The following is a 19,046-nucleotide window of genomic DNA, read 5'->3' on the forward strand; positions in this document are numbered from 1 at the left end:
ATCCCCATGTCCCCCTGGGGAGTGCTGCCACAGTCACACTCTTCACCTCCCTCTGCCTCTTCTCTCTTTCCCTCCATTCTTTGCAATGCACTCCATCCACTTTCTTGCCTCATGATTTTTCTGGTTATTTGTATTTCTCATCAGCTGCATCAACTGTTTCACAGTTATATATATATATATATATATATATATATATATATATATATATATACATACATACATATACATATACATACACTGTATTACAGCAGTGATTTTCTTTTTGTAGTTTAGTGCATGATTCTTAGTCTGGATAATGGTCACCAGATGTATTGGAGAGTTGTGGGAATGTCGCAATTCATTCCAATCAATCATTCCTATTCTTCAAATTTTTTACTCACCAGTTTAACTGCTAAAGTCTGGGAACATGACAACAGTTCTCAGCGCTGTTGCCATGTCCCCAGTCCATGGAGTCAGCACTTGGGTCAGACACATTATTCATTTTCATATTCATTCAGATTACTAAGGGCCGCATTGTGTAGATGGCACCACCATGAAACGGCTGACGTGTTCTCAGATTTTAGCCATCAAACTGGTGAGTACAACGTTTGGAATGATGACAAAATATAAAGTATAGGTACTCACATGCCCAAAAGGGTCTAGGTGATTATTTGTTAGCTTGAGTTTCTGAAATGATACCAACTGCCTCATCCAGTGAGATCCTGTGGCAGGGGAATCTGGGTGCACATAAAGTCTCCCCGGCATTGCAGGTTCTGCCTTTCCAGCCACCATCCTGAAAAACAGATTGACAGACATGCAGCACATTGAGACGGAGAAAGAAGCAACACGTCCCACAGTATTTTGTATTTGTTCCTGCTCACTGCTTCACAGAGCCAGCAGCTTTCAGTGTTTTAATGAATATGTTTGTCTTCTTTACCATAACTTTGGTTTATACAGGAATAGGAAGCTACTGCCTCTCAACCCTCACAGTATTAAATCTCTTAGACTGCAAGACGGTGTCCTCTGCTAGAACATCGATACTAATCATGCCTCTCCAAGGTGTTGCTGAGGAACACCAGAAGCAGAACCGACTGCAGGCCACGCCACAAGATCAGACACAAGTACAAATTACATCTTTCTTTTTTAGAGTTTGGGATGTCAGCTTTTTCCTGGCATGGAGGACTCCATTGTCACAACCTCCACATACTGTAACTTTTACAGTTACAAGAAAATGCAAAGAAAATGCAAAAGTCAATTGTCCCCAGAATAAACAATCAACCATAAGATCAGGTAGCAAACCAAGTATGTAATATAGATCAAGCAAAGAGATTAAATAAATAACAGAACGTAATGAGCGTGTGTATGCTTTAGCATGTGAGTGTGTAAGTGAGTATGAGTATGCCCAGATGTTATCTTTAACTATAATTGATTTTTCTTTTGTGATTACATGTGGATTTCAGATGATTTCAGTAAATGCTATGAATCTTTGGTTAATAGAGCAAATTAGGGTTATCTGAAGAACCAAGTGGAACTTTTACCCAATATATAGAAATGACTGAAGCAACATAAAACAATAACTCTACCCTCTATCTCATGGAAACAAGAAAGGAGCAGAACATGTTGGGGGTGTCATGGTTGGGCCCTATCTCGTGACCTGTGGGTTTACAAACTATGGGCCAGGCCAGGGGGGCCCAAGGCCAAAGAATTGCAGCAGGGTATAAACTGAAATAATTAAGTTCTTATAACCAGATTTTGTCATGATCCCTCTACAACAGAGTGCCACACCATAATGCAGAACTTATCTCAGTTTATATTTCATTTAAGTAAAGTACATTTCCTAATACATTTGTAATTAATTTAATCACAAACAATTTGTTACACATTGAACTGACCCAATAATATATGCTATATCAGAAAAACCCCTGAGTGAGGGACCAGGTGTCTTTTATTACTTATAGATTGGTAATATAACTAGACCCAAACTGTATCTCAAAGGGTTTAGAGCAACCCTTAGCCAGATTCACTTCTGACTTCATAAACTTACCACTTGTTATCACAGAACTTGTAGCGATGGTCATCAGCTGGGACGATGTCAATTAGAAGTATGTATTTGGTTTTGGGGTTCATCCCAGTCACTTTGACCTTGTAGCTTGGAAACATCCTCCTGTTGAAGGATTGTACAGGGAAGTTGTTATAAATTCCCTCTGACCTCAGCCATACAATCAGTACATCTTTCCTCAAAGGAGATTCACATGTTTGTCACTGAGTTTGACATCAATAAGCCTTATGTACAGTCCAGAAAACATAACTTCTTTCTCTCAAACAGAAATCACCTGCTCTAAAGATTTGATCTAAACGTGTATTTCAACACGATGGTCAGCTACTGTTGAACTGTCTTTTCATTTGCGACCAATTTTATATAGAAAGGTCTGCACAGATGCAGATGAAGATCCAGTTAGCTCATCTTCCTCAGCTCACTGATGTTTTTAAGGGACTGATACGAGTTAGGGTTCAATAGAGATCATGGAAGTGAGAGAAGGTGCCTTCTCTGAAACCTGAAATACCCTTTACCTGCACATTAATTTGATTCTGCACAGATTATCCAACTACGCACATTACAGAATGGAACCCACTTGCCAAAACTCTTCTTGATGTTGAAATTATTGTCAAGAGCTTCAAATTTCTCGCCTGGTAATGATTGGTCTCCCTGCAGGCATTGATTTGGGAGAGGACTGAAATCCTCTCATACTTGTGATACTGAGACCCCATAAAATGTATGGGAACACACTCTAGCTTTAATCTTTTAAATGCCCTGAGACAAAAGGAGGAATATGCTAATAGAGCAGTCAAGGCCATAAAACACATGAAGGGAGCTACCTTTCCTGACCTCATCTGGAAAACCAAAAAGTTTTTCATCCCATCTGCACAAAGTGGAAATTTCGCAAAGGGCTCTGCGCCTCCTTATAAAGCCTTAAGTGGTTTTTAATGGCACCCCGGGTCGGACAACAGTTAAGACAGCCGACAGCATTGCTCAAGAGGCTAAAGTGTAAAAAGCCTGCAGTTCATCTGTAGATGCTGCCCACTGCAACATGTTAAAACACTGGAGCACACTCTTATGTAAGCCTTGCTGGCTTTTTTGGACATAACATCAACATAAGAGAGAGAGAGAAAGAGAGAGAGAGAGAGGTTGGATAGGGATTGAGGGCAGGTAATTCAAATCTCTCTCTTAGGCTCCAATTCCAATCATTAGGAGAGATAAGTCCTGGTATCATCTTCACTGAAACATGGGTAAATCCAACAGGAACATTCAAAGCAGCCCTCTGCTCATCTCAGGCTCCACTAACATGATGCAGACAGAGCAGATGGAGGCAAATGTGGCCCTCAGATTTGTATACTATGACTGTAACTACTAGTGAAGGGCTCTGCTGCTGCTGCTGGGTCTTCAAATTGTGTCTGTCCCGCCATAAAGATGAAACTGAATCTCTGACATGAATGGATGTTGTTGAGTCATAATATGTTGTGGTTCCGTAGAGATACTAGCTTAGCTTGTCTCCAAAATTCACATATGCTCTTAAAGGGATAGTTCAGTTATTTTGAAGTGGAGTTGTATGAGGTACTTATGCCTAGTTAATATGTTACCTTATGGAGATGGTGAACAGCGCTATCATTTTACGGAGTTTGGAGGAGAAGTTGAAGTAGCGAAAGTCAGAGTCCCACTTTTGCAGAGTGGACCACCAAAAAACTTTTTTGCCACATTTTGAAATAGCCGTTCAATTGTACGCTAAATAATGTATTTTTTCTCTGCTTTAGTTTGCCGCCAGACAGACGTTTATTTTTGCACTTTTTTCCAAGCGTACTTCGGCCATGTATTACTACACCAACTCGCGCCGGTGCAGAGAAGCAGTGTACGGCTAGTCTTCGTTGCTTCATAATCGCTCATTTTTGTTTTCTTGTGTCTCTTGAATCAGCTGCGGTAGTCCAACAGCTGATTCGCGGAGTGATACGCTGAATCTCTTCACCGGCGCGAGTTGGTGTAGTAATATATGGCCGAAGTACAAAAATTTAAATGGCTGTCTGGCAGCAGATTAAAGCAGTGAAAAAAGACATTATTTTGCGTACAATTGAACTGAGATTTTTTTTTTGGGGAAGCATTTTAAAAAATGACGTTTTTCGGTGGTCACCTATGCATAAGTATCTCATACAACTCCACTTCAAAATCACTGAACTATCCCTTTAAAGGGCCCATATTATGCCCCCTTTTACAAAAGTTACATTGATTTTCAGGTGTGTGCACATGTCTTTGCAATTCCATGTCAAAACACCTCAAGGATCAAGCCACACAGCACCCTCCTCTTTCTGTATAAACAGCCCTGTGAGACTATGGTCGATTCCAGCGCTTTCCTGCTCACATCTCGCCCCCCTCCCTTCGTGTACCGCAAAGCCCCGCCTCGCTCCGCCTCGCTCCGCCTCGCTCCGCCTCGCTCCTCCCCGGGTCTGCTGCGCAACTACGGCGTTGCGCTACCATGACAGTCGCACGTGACAAGGCACAAACACGACATAGAGACCCGGGAGGCACAGCGAACACGTTCTCCATAATTACACACAGAGCACAAGGGGCTGGGCGATAGAACGATAACGATATGTATCGTGATAGACACGTTATCAATAGAAAATGCGTTCGATAGAACGTTTTGATAATTGTTTTGTCCTCGTTGGAAGAAACCGGAGCAAAGAGTCTAGCTACGCCGGCCAGCCGCGAGTCTAGCTACGCAGGCCGGCTGCGAGTCTAGCTTGGCCATGCCCGCGGTCGTCGTTCACTTGCGGGGAGAAAATTATGGCGTAGATGCGATCTGTTTTTCCTCACTTCAAGGGGGGAGGTGCTGCTCAGGTTGGGGGGCATGGTTGCCCCAGTAGCAGGAGTCAACTTACGTCACTTGACGCCCGGCCTGTGAATGGCTCGTTTACAAACCGTCTGCACGGCCAACCCAAACCACTAATCAACGACTCATTGTTTTCTTTTCATTCTCCGTGGGCTGGCATATACGTGGAGGCAGGCTGAAAAGGTGCCTGGAGCATAATATGGGCCCTTTAAGGTCTCACCATGCATAAAAAAAATGGAGAGGGAGGACAAACAATGAATGATTCAAGTGGGGAATATGACTGCAGTGACAAAAAAACACAGAGAAACAATTCTGCACACCAGTTTCAGAATATAGTTGAGGGGTTGGGGGATCGATTCAGTCAATGGTGAGTGTGATTTAAATTTGAACCGATACATCTTAACTCTTCATAAGCCACAGGTTTGTTTATTTTGATGTTCCAGATGAGAGTATTTGCTACGGTTATGTTAGGGCAAGTAGTAGTTATAGTTAAGGTCAGATAAAGTCTCCAGGAAATTAATAGATGTCATTTTATTCTGAAGTCATGGAGACGTGACTGTGTGGTCAGGGGATATTAAAGAAAATAAATCATGAAGCACAGTGGGCCTTTGTAGAACTGTTAAGCTATTTCTGAAGGTGTTAAAGTAACATTTATAGAATGATTACGGACTTTAATGAAACAGTTTTGAGAATTTGAACTTAACCACCTCATTTGCAGGAATATTTTAAACTGAATGTAACTATATTGCTTGATATTTTCACTTCCTACCTTGCCCCCAATCAGGCGAACACACAGGAGATCATACTCAATAATGTGAACTCTTTAATGCGAATACAATAACATATCTGAATTAAATCCAGCTTTCAGTACCATGGTTAGCACCACTCAGACAGCTATGCCAACATAAACTTAAGGAGGCTGTTGAACACGTGCAAGCACTTTTGTTGTTGTTGCATGTGACTTAGATTTTCTTTTTGTATTTTATGTATTTTATATGAAGGGAGGGGTTAGATTTTTTCAGCACCTGGCATTAAAAGTAAAACTGACATTAAAGCGGCAGTAAGCAAGTTTGGAGAAAGCTTTTATCTCTATTAGTTATTGTTGATGATTTGACTGCAATGGCCAGGTCGTGAACCAGCAGCCTCGGGTAGGGGAGGCAGAAGCACTAACCACAAGCCAAAACCCCTGAATTGTTGCTTCAGTCGTTATTGCAGTCCGCACAATTTTTTTGTTTTGTTTTCAATTTAGAGAGGCAGGGCTGTGCCGAAAAACCAGGGTATCAACACACCGTACCAAACAGCTAGCAGACGGTGAGTACATATTGGCTGGTTTAAAAATAGCTTACTGCCTCTTTAAGTGTCCTGGTAAGTGTCTGAGCCTTGGCATTGAGTCTACAAGTCTCAGAATTGAAGGACACCATTCTGACAAAACTGCTACCTAAAGTAACTAAACCCTGATGTTTATGTTTAGTCTCTCAAAATGGATGAAGACACAAATTTTCCTGGACCTCTTTCCCCCCACAGGATTATCTTAATAGCGAAAACTATAAAAAAAAAATTATAAAATAGTACCATGAGAATTTACAGTTCCATGAAACATATTGTTTTCACTTTGTTGCCTTGCAACTTATCCCTCTTAAAAAAAAAAAAAATAGCACCAGAGCTAGTCCACATAAAAAGACACTGTAACTCTCAAACTGTTGTTCAACTGTTCCCAGACATTTAAGTATATGCACATTATTGCATAGATGTATTTGGGCAAAAGTAAACTACACATCATGCATGTTGTCAAGTGACTGCTGTGTTCTCTGCAGTTTTTTTTGCTAAATCTGTTTAACAAGGTTGCAGCTATTATGCTAAGTAGAGAGAGCTTTATGTAGGCGAGGAGTAAGCATTAAACTACACCTACATTTCAGACTGAATAATGCAGACTCCAAAAGTAATCCTTTAAGAATGTCACTGTACTGTGATAACATATATTTAAAGTTACCAGCAAGTGTTCAAATAAACACAACTACATTTACATTTTGGGAGTGAATAATGCAGACTTACTACATTTATGTTATCTCTGGATTTTAAGGATGGAATTGTATTCTGATTGCCATTAAATTGTGTAATGAACACACACACATATATATATATATATACAAGTATGAATATGTATGTACACACACACACGCACACACACGCACACACACACACACACACACACACACACAGATTTAGTAGTGTGACTAAGTGAGTGTAAGAGGAGTATGGCAAGGCTTTTGAACGAGGAGCATGAGAAATTGAAGGTGGAGAGCGTATGTATGACATCAGTGTCAGTGTGTGTGTGTGTGTGTGTGTGTGTGTGTGTGTGTGTTTCTGTGCCAGCTGTTTCTTTTAACATTCCCACATGTTTTGGCCTTCCAGTGATCCATTCCCTCTCTGGGAATCTCCAGTACCACAGTGAGATCAAAAGGAGTGTGTGTGTGTGTGTTTGGCGAGGGGGGGGGGGTGATGAAGCGCTACAACCTAGCAGACTCAGCCTGCGGTGGGCGCCGGATTCCTCTTATCAACCCTCCATTGCTCTCTTGACGGGCTGTGTACAATGAGGGAGAGTGAGGGAAGAGCTGCGCTGGGTGCTTTGAAAAGGGAGGATTATGCCTGGACAATGACACTCACAATAACAAGTCTGCTGGGCTCAGCTAGGTGCTGCATGGGAGTGGACGGAGCTTGTTTCATATCAGAGTGTTGGGAACATGTGGGATCCCCTCGGTGACAGCCTGGTTGTTTTGTATCTGTGTCTCCTCCTGTACCACCTCCACACTGAGCCTCCTCACGTGTCACAGCAGTGGGTCCCAAAACTTTTAAACACCAGGGCAACATTTTTTTTTTTCACTTTTGCTCTAACATTTCCATATGAAGAGCTCAGTGTATAATATTGTTTCATAACCCTACTTATACTGTGTACTGTTATGTGATTCCAGGTGTATATAGGTTTACTCCAATAATATAACATTTATAGCAAGTTTTGGCTGGGATTTTCACATACCTTTATATATATTATACATTTTTATCTTTGAAAACAAATGTTATATTAATGCCACTTTGTTGAAACTTCGAGATTCGTAGAATTGATACATGGAAATGCACACAATTCACTTTCCTCTCTGGGAACCAATGTGAGTACACACTCTTAACAACCAGTCTTGCAAACACGACTGCATCCCCCAGTGGTGCTATAAGAGCTTAGTTTATAAAGTAGAATAATTATTAATGGGGTATTGTTAGTTTTATTGATTTGCTGGGACTACATTTTTAATTGTACAACATTTTTGTACAATTATTTTGTTTTTAACAGTTGTTCAAATTCTTTTCATCAACAGTTTATTACAGAACGAACAGCTCATTTTAAATTCACAAAATACTAAGTTCTCAGATACACATCCCACATGCACATGACTGAAAACATCCCAAAATAATGTTAGCTGTGACTGTCTGCAGCTCAAACTGACAGTCATTTATCATGTTATGTTTACAGTGACTCACACAGCACTTAACATTTTGACATAGCTCCCTCTCACAGGCTCTCTGCTCCCTGCAGGTCCACACTGCCACTTCAGCCTGGCCTCTCTGTTTCCACTGTTTCCCCTTGATCTTTGACCTTATTCTGTTGGCTATGTTCAATTGTTTGGCCTAATTACCTGGACACTTAATGTGACACCTTCATCGAGCAAGCTACAGCTGCACAGTGGAGTGTGCAGGACGACTGAACAATTGATGAGAAAGCTGTTAAACACCTCCTCATTTTTACTGTTACTTAAATCTGGATTCTGACATGTCACAAAAATGTATTTTGTGACTTGGAATCTCCGCCACGTCACAAAATGAATTATGACTACTCCAAAATTATTCACGAGAAAATGAGGTTTACTGTTTTTCTGTAAAACACCAGATTATGTTTCTTCTTTGAGAAGGAATAAAACAACAACTTGGTTCAACTCTGTAAAATTCTGAAGACTAATCCAAACTCTGGTGAGAGGCTGTAAATAGAATGTGCCCCATTTGAAAGTAGAGCTAACCTGCTTATTTGTAACTATATCTGTAATATTTGCTGCAAATATCCTTGTTTGAAGCAGAATGTTAGAAAAACACTTCTCACTAACCTGTATGCTAATACATGAAACTAAGTTGTTTTTCAAAAGTTACGGATAGAGAAATCAGTGGGCAGGGAAGCCCCAAAGCCTACTACAGGCTGCTCCTACTTTATTGGTGCTAATGGAATCAGATATATTCTACATACAGGGCATGACAAATTTTAACCAAATCAAAATGCAGTCAGGCTTAACAAGTTCTTTGTCCAGAGAATCCTGGAATCAATAACAGTGGTTGACCTGAATATGAATGAGATTTTTATTTTTGTCATCTTCAGTGTTTCAGATATATTTTTTTATGTTACCTGACTTCTCAGAGATGATCTAACAGATTTACAAAAATAGCAAATGAGTGCTTTGGTTTATTTTACACCAGCATGAACTTAATTCCACTGTAAACGTTTCAGTCTGAACTTGTTTTCCTACATTAAGTGTAGGAAAACTAATTAATCTGTGTAAATTGGCTAGATTTTTTTTAAATGTATATAATGATGTCTTATAATGATGTTCTGAGATGAAAATGTCATTTCACTTTGATTGTGATCTCAGAATAGCATCCCTTTCTCACAGAAATTATGTTCCATATAATGAATTTTTCTTGCCTGAATGAATGATGTGGTATAAATATTAGGGGAAGCAGCATCACCAGAAGGTAAATGGCAGGTTTACAAAGAGCACAACTGTCACACCAGAGAGTGGAGTTCACATCCAGACTCTCAAATGTTGTTATGGCAACACGGGCACTGTGGTTAAAGCTGCAGCCGGTAGGATTTGCAAAAATAACTTTTTTTTCATATTTGCTGAAACTGTCACTATATCCTGGTAGTAATATGTGAGACAGATCATATGTGACAGAATCTAGTTAGCTGCTCAGCGCTGCTCAGTACTGTGCACAGACTCACTCGCTCGGTCAAGACCAAGCACAGGTCTCAGCAAAGAGGAGCTAGCTGCATTTTCAAACTAATTCCGCTTGGAGATGAAAACACCGTGGCAGAGAAACGCCAAGCGTCGAAAAAAAACGCCCACCTCCTTTGCCAGAATCTGCATATATGAAAAAGACCACAAGCAAAAACAAGCTAAAAAAAAGAAAGCAGCACGAGCAGAGAGAAAACCTGTGTAAAAATCGGAGCGGCAGGTCCACAGATGAGGGAGCTGCGAGAACTAAAGGGTTCACAGATGATGCGTTGTGCTTGATCGGTAATTATCCCTGTTTCATTTATCTTTTATTTTCCATTTTATTGTAGCACTCTGTAACCACACCGTATGCTACTGTGGTGTTGTGAGCAGACTGCTAGTTGCTAGGTTTACAGTCCTATGGCTATTGGTTAGCGGTGTTTATGGCATAGTGGCTGGAAATTCGATTCGAGTGTCCAAGCACTCGAATCGGTTTTGAGCGTTTTCTAGACATGTGTGCCAGTGTGCTCTCGTGGCAAAATGCTCTGCCATCAGTGTCTTACTGTTTAGTTAGCATCACTAATTATCACCAAACATAGCATTCCATGCTATGCTGAATGCTAAGTATGTGCTGATATTCCCAGCTGTGGCTACAGTCACGTTCAGGAAGGACTACTTAATTTGCAGATGCACTCATCACTTCATTACTGTAGAGCAGACTGTCAAATTATTTCTTTTTATACTGAATGTGTAATATCCTGTGTGTCTGTCAATACAGAGCAGCGTTTTAAGACATAGGTGAAGTTCCCGTGTGTTGTTAACACACTGTTGAGAAAGTGTAAAGGTTTTTTCTCGAAGCAAGACTCCACTTTGGCCATGGGGAAAAGTAAAATGCACATGCCCTGCGTTGAAACCAAACAGTTAAGGCGAACAGCACATAATTACACATTTTTTTACACAAGTCCACACTCCTCTCAATCTTACTGGCTGCAGCTTTAAGAGATATTAATGTTCCTCACAGGATGAAAAAGCCTTGGTGATCCAGGTCAAAGTTTTAATGTGTGAAAACACACTCACTAGAAACTAATGCCATCAACCTCAGTTGTTTAGTGCTTTTGAGAAAAAAACCCTAACATGCTCAACTAAGATGGTTAACGTTACAGCAGCTATATATTAGCATGTTCTTATTGTCACAGTGCTAGCATTAGCATTTAGTACTGCTGCGCCTTATTCCACTCTTATAGTGGCTGTTGTATGAGGCCTGGCAGATTATGGCTCAGATATTTGACTCCCTTCTCAGGTAAAACTCAACTTCAACAGCTATTGTTTGTTGTCATCTTGCATTTAGTTTTTAACATTTTAAAATTGTCCATGTGCTCACACACTTTATTTTTTGTCTAGGCTGTAATCTTCCTATTCAGTTTTCCCCCCCTATTATTATATTTGTGTTGGTTTGTGATATTATCAAACTCTGGGACCCAGATGAATTCTGGGAGCTCATTTAATTTGCTCTGCCAGACTATGGTCTAGATCCCCTCCATTGGCAGTAAACTTGCCCCGTCCAATCACAACCGATTATCTGATAATGGGCAGGGTTTATACTGTGACACGCGGAGAGAAGCGAACTTTGTAAACAACCAAGGCTGCGGCTGAAGAACGAGCATTTGACTTAAAGTACCCTATATTTTCACAAAAACGACAACACTGGTTCACAGACATTGTGGAATCATCGTCACGGGCATTTCCTATCTGCTCTAGTCTGTTTACATTTTCTCTTCGCTCAACTGTCATCACGATTTGTTGCTCTCACTCATTGAAGTGTCCAGGTGCATTTTTGTGTGGGTCCGTTGGTAACGCCTCTTGGAAATCGTAAATGAACCAAGAGGTCCCAGAATAATATGGATTTGATTATTAGTCTGACTACGCCAGGCTATCAAATGAATGATTAACTCTCCTAAATAATTTGGCGCCTTTTTAGTGATTCATGTTCTACGATTTATTTAATGACGATTGATGATTACAGAACAAACCTTCCACTATTGTCCTGGGTGACATCATAAATTTGACAGAATTACATGCATAAAAAGAACATGCTCCTATTCAACTTTACGAAATATCCTGTTAACAAGGTGAGGGGCTCCACTTGCCCTACTCTTTACCTACATGAATAATTCAGTGTGGTTTGATTTTTAATTTATAGTGAGTAGGTTGTTGATCCTGAAGGACAGAGACAGTTTTTGTGTGACCTTCAGCGGGTCTGATGTGACTGACTGGTGAAGCCGTACAGGTTCCCAGCACAGCTGCATGGATAAACCACTGCACAGCCCTTCAAAGGGCTTTAAGGATTGAGAGCCCACTTTATCAGCTGGACAAGGGAAAGCCCATCTCTCACAGTTATGCAGCATTAAAGAAAAAAATGTGGTGACCTTTTGCATTTTTACTGGAAAAAAAGAAGTATGAGGAAAGAGAGGCGGAGGTTGATTTGAGAGTGTACTCATTCTCTGGTTAATGTCCAAAGGCCTTGCTATCTAATCCTCAGGTCGCATTAAATCCAACAAGCCAAGCAATCATTTGTGTTTTCAATTATGTTGTCACTACTGTAGGAACGTCCTGTCTCTTCCTGAAAGACAAACTTATAACTGTGAAAAACAGTTATAAGAAAAACAATTTTTCGTGTTTACATTTTCTGCTGCTCTACTGCATTTGACTGACATAATTAGTCAATTTACATATTAGGATTCAACACATGTCTATACATTAAACTACCCAACCATACTTCCAATGTTAATCCAATGATATAGATAATGTAAAGATTTGAATAATAGGACACACATGTGCATAGTGCAAGTGTTTGAATACATTTTGTTGTTCATAGTCTTTGTTAGAAAAACTTTTGAATACAGGTTTATACTTGTCACAGATTATTTGATGTTGCAAATTTTACTTAAAGTGGAAATTTCAAAGAATTGTGTCCTGATTGATTTGGCGACACCTGAAATTTGCTCAAAGTAACAGCCAATGTAGTTTAATACAACAGGTCACAGAATTCTTGGGGCAGGAAAACAAACTACCAAAGGGTTCAGGCAATAATCAACTTCCTTTAAAATCATTCTGTTATCTGCTGTTATGCTGCACACATCATGAGTGTGTGAACAGCAAGGCGCATAGAGAGGAGCTGGTTACCATGGCTGAGAAGTTTCAGGTGAGCAGCTTGAGGCTGCTCCTAACGCATCCATTACTGCCTGATTTCACACTGATCTGCTCTTTTAGGGGAAAAAATGACTGTTTTGACATCCAGCAGACCGTGAGGAAATATTTGCAGAATTTTGCTGAATGTGTATTGGATTACTAACTGCCCCTTTAACAGACATTTATTCAAATGAAAATCTTTGAAATGGCCACCTTAAGCTCAAGGACTGAATTCCTATCCCACCACTAATAATCAAGGTCATTTCTAATAATGTCTTTAAGAGGTGCTTCTATAGAAGTGATGATAAACACATTTATTTTATGGCTTTTCTAATTACATGCAAATATTACTTTTTAAAGGTGGATTAGAAACATAACACTTTAAATTAAAATTAGGAGCAAGGTGAGAAATGTTGAATCTAAAATATTGATTTTCCCATCTTTCGGTCTGGACTGCACTCTTATGTTACTGCTGGTGTGCTGCTTTACTAACCTGCCTGCTTTAGTAATGATCATCTCTGTCCCGGCCTCGTGGAACTTCTTCCACAGGTCCCTCTCATGAAGGACGACCTTAATATTCTCAATGTTCTGAGAGAGAGGGAGAGATAGAGAGTGTGGACATCACTGTGAGACTCAACACGAACCAAACCATCTAAGCACCACAACCTTTTAAAAGGATAATGTAAAAAAACCCGCATATACACTCAGCACTTTATAAAATCATCTGCTGTTTATGTCATTGAAAATCCACATTTTATTGGCATGAAGTATTTATTTTGGGGGTGATGTTTTCCAATGATGTTTTGGATGTTCAAAAATCTATCAAAGAAGAACTGTTTTGTTCCTCTGCTGAGCCTTGCTCACAAAGAACAATTAAAGAATTCCAATCAACAGTCGTTCCACTGAACACAGTTCTAACCATCTGAAGAGCCTACAAAGTGCAGTCATAGGAAGCATCTGTATGTGTTTGGAATATTATTTCTGCATGTGTACCTGCTCAGGCTCATTGGAGCTGGGAATGGCGGAAGCTTTGGACAGGCCCAGTCGTGACTGGTCTGGGAGGACATCTGTCTCCACGCCGCTCTGGACCCGACTCATACACTCATCCGTTACAGCTGAAGCCTTCTCCTGCAGCATTTCTGCAGGATTAGAAAAATACCCAGCTGTCAGACATATCAGTGAGGAGCTGTGACAGCAGAGAGAAATATCCGCTGTACATCAGACCAAGCATGTGACACTTTTCAGATATAATACAGACTCTCCAGTGCCAATAATACACATTATGAAACCCATGCTATCATGTTAGCTGTAGAAATGCACCATTACCTCGCAGCTGTCAGATTCTTCAAACACTGTAGACAACCTTGGCACCTAGGTCGTCAAATGAATTTGAGGTGTTGTTAGCCCTGCACCTAGAGTGTAGGTGTAAAATGTGAAAATCTTTGTTCCCAAATTCTACATTAATTTAAATGATGTTTTATTGTTTCAGAGAATATAGTCAAGATTATTAATTAGTTAACTGTAAAAAATGATATTGACTGCCAAAAGAGTTGTATCTACATGAGATGCACTGTTTGTACAATGTTCAAATGGATTAGGATTTCCTCCGAATGTTAAAAATATTTAGATTATTACTTTGTAAATTTGACTTTTCAACTATTTACACCATCTCATTTTACTCTCTTGATCTGCAGTCCTCATTTATAATCCTACTTCGTTTAGATCCATATGAATTTTATATGAAATTCACTACAAAAAACACGTGTGTGTGTGTGTGTGTATATATATATATATATATATATATATATATATATATATATATATATATATATATATACTGTATATACATACATATATATATATATATTTATATATGGGCCTCACTATCTAATCCTCAGGTCGCATTAAATCCAACAAGCCAAGCAGTATTTTTGTGTTGTTCACTGCTGCAGGAATGTCCTGTCTCTTCCTGAAAGACAAACTTATAACTGTGATATGTTACTATTAGCTGTCCAAACAGATGGTCACAGAAAGGTTTGATTCTCATTTTGCCTAATGAAATGATTACTTAAGTCTCTTTCACTCTAATATGTAATATTCCACACACACACATCCAAACCATCAAATGCGGACATATAAAGCCAGCAAATACTTTTTTCTCTCCGCCAGTTCACCATATGTTTGTAATAGAAAAAAAGAACATTTACTCAGTAAAAACCAGTTCATTTGTTTTAATTGAAGTCGCTCAAAACATGGAAAATTACTGGTGCTAACTTGACCCACGTTGTGTTTAGAGAGGCTTATTGCTGCATGTAAACATGACAAAGAGGTTGAGCTGAACATGAAGGCAAACCTCTTTCCATGAACATATTCAGTTGACACGACTGAGGACCAGGGTTTTTCTCCTGCTCTCCTGAGCTCAGTTTATGCTATAAATAGACTCCTACATACTAAGATATAAACAAAAACTAAATAGATTTCAGCTATTCAGATATAATTAGAATAAAAACAAGAACTACTAAAACATAATGACATACAGTATAAATATATAATGACATTAAAAACAATACTTTTAGAATTCAAATGTTTGCGGCCCATTTTCAGTCATCAGGTTAAAGCATGTCTTATCCACAACCCCTTTTCCCTACACAACATAGCTCCCATGATGATAAAATAGGACAAACATCACACTGATCACTCCATCATATTTTCAAAATGTATTTGTTCCTTAAGATGTTGTATATGAATTAAATAAAGTCACAAAAATCCTCAGCGATATTTTTGCTACTCATGTACATTCTCATACCATTCATCTAATAGAATGCTATGAGAATGTACATGCAGTCCTGTAACACATGAGTTAAACCTCACCAGAAGGGGAAATCGTCAGACGGATATTATTTTTCGTCAGGAGAGGAACAAAGCCAAGGTGGGAAAAAAAATCTGTTGAAACTAATTTGGTGCAAGACACAGTGGAGGATATACAGTATTTATCCTTGTCATTCTGTTGACGGTTCTATGTCCCCTTGTCTCTCACACCAGCAGAACCACTGCAGACTGTCTTTCACACTGCTTCATGAACACCATCTCTGTCTGTGTCTCATCCTGCTGCTGCTGCTCCGAGCTTCGCGTCTGTCTCACACCCTGGACGGTTTGACCCAGCTCCAGACTGCAGACACTGTTTCTGAGTGCTGCTTCAAGCTGTCACCAATCATTGGTGACAGATTCGCAAAATAATTTTCCCCTTCAATCATATTTTAGTAATTAAAACAATTGCCCATTATTGCAAGAATCGTTAAATGTTCCAGCACTTACAAGTGACAAATTTCATTTTCTGACGATAATTTCAGGTTACAGCTACTGTATTTCAGAATGTAGGCTACATCACTCCCCTAAAATCTCAATTATTCTCAATTATCTTATCTACCAATCTTGCTAGGAAAAAAGCAAAAATTACCTAACCAGAGTAAACCTGTTGCTTTCCTCTCCCTGCTCCTGAAACATCAGTGGTGTTCATTCCTCAGGATTGGACACCGAGGATGTGGCCACTCTCTTAGCCATGAAGTGGAGAGGCGGTGTCCAGTGTAAACTGATTGAGTCATCTTTGAAAGCTAATAAAGATAAGCAGTGACAGAGAAACAGCCACAAACAGAGAAACAGTACCTTTTCTATTACAGTGTTAATCTGGGCCTTTCACTCGTCCTGTTTAACTCAGAAGTGAGCCACAACCCTGTTTCTGTCACAGTGGACATTCAATCTGAAGACAATGTAGTGCACATACTCCTACACATGGCATATCAATATATATATATATGTATCTTTATAAACAAAGTCCTGACATTGGTGTTTCACATTTTGGAGTGCACTGAAATGTTTGCCTTAATAAAAAAAACGCTTTTAAAACATTACAATGCACTAAAAGAAGAAGACGTATAGGCCCAAGGCCTGTGCGGCTGAGACAAACAGCAATGTTCCTATGCAGATGTAGAAAGTCTAGAAAAAACACAAAGGATGAATTTGAGCATTTGGTGCACATTTGACTACACGTTTTACGTAAAATAAGAGTGTATGAGATGTAAGGTGTGTTAAAAATTTCAATCTGCCACAATTTTGTGTCTGCAGCTCTGATGTACTGAGGCCTGAGCATCATACAATGAAGGCTTTTAGGTCTAAATAACACAGGACATTAGAGAATAAATATGTAAATAAAGCATGTAAACAAATGCATATTCCACTTTGACAGCCTTTAATTTCACCTCACTGCAAATGCACTGAACTTTTGAATTCACTTTTTGTAAAAATCAGTGGAAAATGACTGATTATATAAAATTGGTTAAAGCTGAGGCCTGGCAGCTAATCCAAAAATGACTGTTTCACAAAACGAAACGTTCTGTCCCGAAACACCCACAGTGACTTCAGTGTCTATCAGAGGTGACTTCCTGCTCCATATTAAAAAAAGTATAAAACCCAATAAGTTGCATGTGCTGCTTTTGGATGACAAAAAAAGAACATGAAAAATCCTATCACCATCCTCCAAATTATTTTTTCTAATTAAATTCAAAGCAAAAACATGTCAAATATTCATTTGAAATCACATTCTAAAATAGTTACATTATTGTTTCAACATGTTTAAATGTGCTTAACACTTAGCAGTACAGCTAGTATTTTCTTAATAAAATAAAAAAGCAATGCCCTGTTTTTATTATTATTATTAATTATAATAATACTAATAGTACTAATAATAATGATTTTATACGTTATGAATGTGTTTGTCTAAATAATACAGTGTTAATGTTAATGCCTAGCTCTCTGTATGGCCGACATTTTTGCATCGTTTGATTATGAAGTTATTACAAACTTTTAATACGATTTTGAAGGAGGAAAATAAATGAGCAGATAGACAGACTCTCCTCTTTGCCTCCGTGTTTGTTCCCATCACTGCCACATGAAAAGCTGCCTCATCTCACTGTGGTCTCATTTCTGTCACGCAGGATGACAGTGAGTTTTACCGCCCTGCGCTGCCAGGGCACCGTCCCACTAATGCACCCGCCTGGCGCTCACCGCGCTGTTTACAAACAAGCAGATAATCAGCAGATAATCAATCTGCGCTGCAGCTAATCAGCGGGGCAGACGCGTCTCTACTGTACCTCACGCACTCAGTCATCTGCTTAAATCCATCCCTGCGCACAGCAGCTCAGTCGTCAGTGTGTGAACAGCGGGGCGTAGGGGGCCACTTCCTACGGCGCTTACACGTCTTTCTCCAAGGGCGCCTCCGGAGGCTGCGGTGGCGGCTGTCCGCTGGGGAGTGTCGGTGTGTCGGCCAGTTCGAGCTGCCTTTGTGCCTTTCAGCTTCTCCAGCACCGAGCTGCGCTCTGCGCCTGTGCAGTGCTCGCTCGCTCTGACTGGGGGAACTCAGTGGGGTGTTTTTTTCTTGGAAACACACACACATACACACACACACACACGCACACTGGTTGTTTAGCCCCCTTGAAGTGTGAAGGCAGCAGGAGGACAGAGATCTGTGCCCCTGCTCAACTCACGCTGCGCCTCCTTTGAGCCAGGCCAGTGTATAGAACTGCTCACCGTCATGGAACAGTCAAATACGACACTGATCATAAGTTTAAGTCAACGGGCTGCACAACTCAGGGGTCCCTTTGCTTCCCCTGAATGGACGGAGACCCACTGTTCGCTGTTTAAAAGAGGGATAGACGTGGCAACAAAACCATAAGCAGGCCCCAATAATCAACTATGGCTGAATTAATATCTCACATTAATGAAATAACCAAGCCTACGTCAGCGTTCACCATGCCCCAGAGCACGAGGATCACCCCTCAGCAACAATCCAACTATAGAATAACAACACAAAAACCTCCACCTCCAAAACCTCAATCAATATTTAGGCTATATTTGCAGTAACCGACGTGTAAAATAACCTGACAACGAACCAAGATTGTGTTAGTTTAAAAAA

The 19,046-nt window shown here is 39.9% G+C and overlaps 1 protein-coding gene across 1 annotated transcript in view; it reads right to left on the bottom strand.

Annotated features, from left to right (window-relative positions):
- Positions 1–18,463, bottom strand: part of tbx4 (T-box transcription factor 4) — a 37,357-nt gene extending 18,894 nt beyond the window's left edge. Inside the window, exons 1-5 of the mRNA XM_035622537.1 lie at positions 18,226–18,463; positions 14,072–14,217; positions 13,572–13,666; positions 2,024–2,143; positions 625–772 (exon numbers count right to left, since the gene is read on the bottom strand). Of these exons, the coding sequence (XP_035478430.1) occupies positions 625–772; positions 2,024–2,143; positions 13,572–13,666; positions 14,072–14,215 (507 nt within the window). The 5' untranslated portion in view covers positions 14,216–14,217; positions 18,226–18,463. The remainder of the gene's footprint in view (positions 1–624; positions 773–2,023; positions 2,144–13,571; positions 13,667–14,071; positions 14,218–18,225) is intronic.
- Between the last annotated feature and the right edge of the window lie 583 nt (positions 18,464–19,046).

The sequence above is a fragment of the Scophthalmus maximus genome, chromosome 11 (assembly GCF_022379125.1).
Source record: "Scophthalmus maximus strain ysfricsl-2021 chromosome 11, ASM2237912v1, whole genome shotgun sequence".
In the NCBI taxonomy this organism is placed as follows: domain Eukaryota; kingdom Metazoa; phylum Chordata; class Actinopteri; order Pleuronectiformes; family Scophthalmidae; genus Scophthalmus; species Scophthalmus maximus.